The sequence below is a fragment of the Micromys minutus genome (assembly GCF_963924665.1).
Source record: "Micromys minutus genome assembly, chromosome: 6".
Lineage (NCBI taxonomy): Eukaryota > Metazoa > Chordata > Mammalia > Rodentia > Muridae > Micromys > Micromys minutus.
In genome coordinates, this window is record NC_137975.1 from 12,792,969 (window position 1) to 12,799,674 (window position 6,706).

Below are 6,706 nucleotides of genomic sequence, written 5' to 3' on the forward strand. Positions count from 1 at the left end.
CTAGCTCTGCTGCTGCTCCACCTAGTGGACATTCGGGTGAAGGAAACCCGCACCTCCTGCAGACCAAAGGGGCTTTCCAGCAGAGCGGACTCTTGACAAGGCTACTTTGTGTATGTTCTGTGGCAGGGAACAGCCCAGCCCACATCTCAGCTTTGGAACAGGTAGCAGTGTGATTATGATGTTTTGGGCCTTTCTCATTAGCCCATCTACTCCACCATGCTTGGTACCCAAAAATATCACCTCAGTTGCCACACCCACAACAGCAGAGCGGATGGAGTCTGTCTGTAGGTGGTGATGTCAGCTGACCTTCCACTAGCCTTACTGTGAGCTCGCTCATTTAATTCTCCAAGGAGTGCTGAGACAGGTTCTTGTCCCAATATCTTATTCTATGGATATGAGACAGGGATTCAGAGAAAGGTCACATGGGTTGCAGGAACAGCACTAAAACCCAACACCGAGCCTCCTGCAGTGACACATTCTATGGTTGATCTGAGCAGATAGGGAAGAACTGAAAACCCAGAAAGGCAGGGTAGACCCTGAGCAAGCTCCTTACACCTTCAAAGCCTTTGTTTTCCTGTCTGTATTAGAGAAGACAAAGCACAAATGAAGGGAAGAGCTCTCACGAGTGAGCGGCGTCTCTGTCCCAGGTGAGGCTGGTTCGGGCTAAGCACAGACATTCTTAGCAGGAATGTTGCCGGAGACCAAAGCTGTGGTAGGAGAAGCTGCAAGTGACCAGAGGTGGGGGGCAGAAGTGACCACGGTGACAAAATGGGTTAACTCAACTGAGCATGGCATCTCACAAACACTCTTTAGAGCACAAGCCCCCAGAAAGCAAGAGGTGTGGGGTCATTCACCTGTGCTGGGGATGGATGATACCGGGACTTCCAGCATAGCCGGACCAGGGGCTCTTCCCCTCTGATAGAGGCCTCTTCCTAGCCCCTGCGGGAAAGGGTGTGTGGCTCTGTTTCCTCTTTTGCAGCAGTAGAGGGACATAGACAATTTTCCTTTAATCTGTGCCCCAGCTGGTTAGGGACTGAAACTCAGAGGAGTAATGCAGATGCTTTTGGGTGAAGGGAGAGGAAGCTGGGGTGTCCCAGGAGGTGAACTCGCACACCAGCCTGGAACAGGGCTCTCTGTGCCTTCAGTGTGCCTGGTGAAGGTAAGGGGGGGAGGGGAGTGAACTAAAACACACATTGCTTAAAAATGCTATAAGGGCACCTAATCCTTTGTGTGACATTTTACAAAAGAAACTACGTTTAAAGAAGAAAATGAGTTAACAACAAGAAGGAGGAAGAGAGAGACGGTGTGGAGGAAGAGACGGAGAGTTTTGGGCTGGGGAGAGGGCTCAGTAGTTAAGAGCACTGGGTTCTTCTCTTCCTGGAGGACCCAGGTTCAATTCTGAACAACCACACGGCAGCTCACAACTGTCTGCAACTCCAGTTCTGGGGAGACTGACACCATCACACATGCAGGCAAAACACCAAACACATACAAAAGTTAGAAGTTAAAAAAAACAAAAAAACAAAAAAACCTCAACCTTTAAAAGAAACAAGGGTCTAGTGCCACTACTGAATCTCTTTTCCCAAAGGCCTTACTTTAATTAAGTTTCTCAATTAATTAATTTAGTTAGAGGTTTTGTTTTTTCTTTTTCTTCCTGTTTTTCCCTTTCTTTTTGTTTTTCTTTCTCTTTCTTTCTTTCTTTACTTCTTTCTTTTAATTTTTTTGAGACAGGGTTTCTCTGTGTAGCCCTGGCTGTCCTGGAACTCATTCTGTAGACCAGGTTGACCTTGAACTCAGAGATCCGCCTGCCCCCACCTCCTGGGTGCTGGGATTAAGAGCTTGCGCCACCACTGCCCTGCATTCCTCTTTTTATTTTGAAAACTGTTCATTAACAGTTACTAAACGTGTTGAGTTTCACTTTCAAGAGCTGACTAGACATATAAAGAAGATTCAGCCTTCTTAATAAAATCTAGGTGTGCCCCAGTCTCCTTACCTCTCTCCTTGGGAGTCGGTTATTTTCTGTAGTATGTGAATCTGTCTCTGCCACCACACCCCCCCTTCAAAACAGAAAGTGGGAAACAAAAGACTGCTACACACAGCGATTAATGCTTGTTTTTTAAGATGGGTTTTACAAGGGAGACAAAGAATAGCCAATGATCCGCGGGGGAAATGTCTGCAGCTAACAGAGGGTGCACAGGTGAGAGGTCTTTTTCAGGCAAAATAGCTCAGGTAAAGGCGCCTGTTGCCAAACCCCAAGGACAAAGTTTGATACCCGGATCAACCCACTTAGTGGACCGAGGGTACCTAATCCTCTGATCTCCACACAACAAATAGATAAATGTAATTTATCTTTAAGAGAGTCCTTCCAAAAGTTGATGGAGGCTTGCTAGATCGCCTGTCTCACAATTTGGTGTCCTAAATTTATGAAATATCCCGAGGCTTCTAGAAGGTCCTTCCCACAGAGCTGGAGGCTGACGCTCTCCTGGACTTGGGTTGAGTTCTGGGCTCATCTAGAGGATGAATTTGGTGACCCCCTCCAGGACCTTGCAAAGCACCACATCTTGTTTGTGCGTGGGGTGCTGTGTGCACCCACTGACTGCGCGCGTGGGTGCCAGAGCTTGGTGGTCTGCGGGAAGCACGTGTGGGCAAGGGTGGGTGTGTCTGTGGCGCCCCAGCTAGGGGCTGCAGCCTGCTGCTCCCACTTGTGGCTCCTGGGCGCCGCCAGCAGGCATATCTCCAGAGGACGCCGCGGGATGGGAGCTGGTGACAGGAGGGCGCCGTCTCCCGAGTGATGGCAGCGTACGCTGCTGCCTCGCCGCCTCCGCCGCTCAGTCCTGATCTTACGTCAGGGTAGCTGGGTACCCCCTCCGCCCGGGAGCCAGCTAGTAGCGGAAGAGCACAGCGGAGCAGAGCTTGCGGCAGAGCCGACCCCGCGTCCCGCCGAACCCTGCCAAGCCCCGCCAATCCCAGCAGAGCCGGAGCCAGCGCCGCTGAGCCAACACCGGACGCCGCACTGGGACCCAGCATTCCCCAGCTGACACTACCCGGTACCCTCCCGGGCGCCGGGCTCGTCCTGTGAGCCCCTCGCCATGCGTGTCGGGCTCTTCGACTCTCCAGATCAGTTCCAGAGCGGTGACCTCGGGAGCTCAGGTCCCGATACATCTCGTTGAAATAGTTGGGTGGCTAAGACAGGGGTCTCCACGTCGGGGACGCGGCGGGGACCTGCGGAGTTGGCGTCCGAACGCATAGAGCGGGGCCACCCGCGCCGCTCCACCATTACCTCCCCAGGCGGCAAGGAGGAGCTGGTGGCGGTCGCCTCCCGGCTGTGGCAGCGGCGGCGGCGCGCCTGCTTGGCGGCCGTCGGCGTGCTCCTGGCCATGGCACTGGGGCTGCTGATCGCGGTGCCTCTGCTGCTGCAGGCGGCGCCCCCCGGAGCGGCTCACTACGAGATGTTGGGCACCTGCCGCATGATCTGTGACCCATACAGCGTCGCTCCCGCAGGGGGACCCGCGGGCGCCAAGGCTCCACCGCCCGGACCCAGTACCGCTGCCCTGGAAGTTATGCAGGACCTCAGCGCCAACCCCCCGCCTCCGTTTATCCAGGGACCAAAGGGTGATCCGGGGCGACCAGGCAAGCCGGGGCCTCGGGGTCCTCCTGGAGAGCCAGGGCCTCCTGGGCCCAGGGGTCCCCCGGGAGAAAAGGGAGACTCGGGGAGGCCAGGGCTACCCGGACTGCAGTTGACAACCAGCGCGGCCGGTGGCGTTGGAGTGGTGGGTGGCGGAACCGGGGGCGGAGGCGACACAGAGGGAGAAGTGACCAGTGCGCTGAGCGCCGCCTTCAGCGGTCCCAAGATTGCCTTCTACGTGGGACTCAAGAGCCCCCACGAAGGCTACGAGGTGCTCAAGTTCGACGACGTGGTCACCAATCTTGGCAATCACTACGACCCCACTACCGGCAAGTTCAGCTGCCAGGTGCGGGGCATCTATTTCTTCACGTACCACATCCTCATGCGCGGGGGCGACGGAACCAGCATGTGGGCGGATCTCTGCAAGAACGGGCAGGTCAGTGACTTTCTCCCACACACCCCTCCTTACTTTTCCCGCCCCAACAGAGTGCGCAGACCATTACAGAATTCCGGAATCCCGGGGAACTACATACTGTTTCCTACCACCCTCTAGCGCCCCGGCAAACTCCGGGATGGGGTGGACGCTGAACCACATACATCATCCGGCTCCCTGCGCACTACGCTGTCCTTGCCCAAACACTGAGCGTCTAAGACTAGACCCCGGGTGCACAATGACCCTGACACCTACACTAGGTTCCCAGTCCCCAATAGCCAGAGTCCTGGCCCGAAGTGGCTGGACTCCTAGAAAAACCACGTGATTGCACGTGGGTCACGACTTTCCCTCCAGTTTATTCATCTTGGCCTTGACCCCTGGGACCTTTACGTCCTGGGCAAGTGTCCAGGAACAGCCCCACCCCCTTTCCTTAACTCTCTGCTACCGAGAGAACTCGGAGGAGGGAGTGTTTACACTGACGTAGCAGGCAGAGGGACTGCAGGGGGACGGGTGGGGGAGGCCAGGCTTGGGCTCAGGAAGAGGTACAGGGACCCACCAACTCCTCTGGTTCGCCCTGCAGGTGCGAGCCAGCGCCATAGCCCAGGACGCGGACCAGAATTATGACTACGCCAGCAACAGCGTGGTACTGCACCTCGATTCAGGCGATGAAGTCTATGTGAAGTTGGACGGCGGGAAGGCGCACGGGGGCAACAACAACAAGTACAGCACGTTTTCCGGCTTTCTCCTGTACCCAGATTAAGGGTCTAGAGGGCGCCAGGCCACCCCACCCCCACTGGGCGCGTGGCCCTTTGGTGAACGCCACTCTGCGGCTTCATGACACGTCCTGACATCTCCGTTGGAAAAAGACACATCCCTGCTCTCCTATTTGCCCTGCCTCAGGCCTCAGTGTGTCTGTGATTCACTATGCTGTGGGGGAGGCTGTGTCCCTGGTCCCAGCGCCCATCCTGGGGAGGGAGAGGGATGTGGGGCAGCCCAGACTTGATTGAGAAAGCTGATCGGACTGGACAGGAGGCCTTAGAGGGCCTGAGGTCTCCCAGCCTCTTCCTTTCAGTGTCCCGGGGTTAAGGGCTGCAAGACCCACCAGGAAGAAAGACCCAGGTGAATGCTACTCTCTGGGACCTCCCTTTTTGTGACCCGCAATGCCTGTGCAGTTTTTCCTGTCCATCAGCCAAAAATTTACCCCTAGCAGAGTTCCAACAAACAGAAAGTTCACCTTGCCGCGCACACTCGGCCCTCTCCTCTGCCATGCATTAAATTATGTTTTTAGACACCGGCTCCTGTTCCTTTGTTAATAGACCCCTTTAAGACTCCAGACATTTCTTCCTGGCCATACAACCCAGCCAGGGTCCTCTCCTCAGCCAGTGCACTGCTCTGGTCACCTGGGACTGGCTGGAAGGTGTGAGGGGAGGGGGAGGTCAGAGGTCAGAGCATCCTCCTTTGCATAGCAGTCCGGAGTTGAGAGGGTGGGAGGTGAGAGGCTGAGTTAGAGGAAGGCAAGAGAGAGATGATGATACACAGCCTGGGCAACTTGGACCCATTGGACCGGGGAGTTCAGTGGGCAGGGTCTCTGAGAAGTGAGAGACAATTATGAGACACTTTCCTGTGAGTTTGGGGCTAGAAGAGATTAGGGCAGAGACAAATTCTGTCCTGGGCAGCTTTCCACTCCCCGAAAGACCAACAACATAATCAAGGCAGCCCAGCTAAGTCCTTGGCTGTCTGAGAAGGTGGTTAACCGAGGTAGTTCTGCGTGTCTTTCATCTCTTCTCGTTCAGCTGTAATACTGTGAAAAGGAAGATGATCGGAAGAGGGTATCCTCCAGGAAGGATGCTCTGGGTGTGTGTGTGTGTGTGTGTGTGTGTGTGTGTGTGCTGGTCTTAGGGGGAACTGTGTAGTGGGGAACCTGTTTGTCCTGTCTCCCTTGTCTTCGATGTTCTTCGTACTTAAGTTAGGAAAATGTTCTGTACGACTTTGGCATCTGTTTCCCCTTTTACCTTTCTGCTCGTTTTATTTTTAAGGACATCCAGTGTTCCACCACATAGTTCATTAACTATAAAACTGCCAGCAGCAACCTGAGCTCTTTAATTTTTCAGCTTTAAATTTAGTGAAGACATGTATTTGAGACAGATTCTCCCTGTGTAGCTCGGACTGGCCTAGAATTGGCCATTCTCCTGTCTCAGCTTGCTGAGTACTGGGATGGTAGGTACCTGTCATCTCATTGCCTGCTGTGCTGAGCCCATCTTGACGGTTTGAAAGACTTGTCTGCGAGACTATGAGATGGCTCAGCAGGTTAAGGCACTTGGCACCAAGCCTAAGGACCCAAGTTCAGTACCCTCAAGGTGGAAGGAGAGAACCAAGTTTTACTGGTTGTTCTCTGACCTCTACATCCTTACTGTGGCACGCGCGCACACACACACACACACACACACACACACAAATGCACACACGCATGCGTATAGACACAAACTAATTTTTTAAAACAGTTATTTATTGTGTATGCCTATTTGCAAGTATGTGTGTGTGTGTGTGTGTGTGTGTATGTACAGAGGTAACCCTGGAGTGTGTGTATCTAGGTAAAACCACACACTTGAACATCACTATTGTATATATAATTGTTCTCACTCAATTGA

General features: G+C 53.8%; 1 protein-coding gene across 1 annotated transcript; it reads left to right on the forward strand.

Annotated features, from left to right (window-relative positions):
* Positions 1-3,377: 3,377 nt before the first annotated feature.
* C1QL2 (complement C1q like 2) lies at positions 3,378-4,818 on the forward strand (the record flags this gene model as incomplete). The annotated part of the gene is made up of 2 exons (XM_080918307.1): positions 3,378-4,061; positions 4,639-4,818. The coding sequence occupies 2 exons, from the start codon at positions 3,378-3,380 to the stop codon at positions 4,816-4,818; spliced, it is 864 nt and encodes a 287-aa protein (XP_080774433.1).
* Between the last annotated feature and the right edge of the window lie 1,888 nt (positions 4,819-6,706).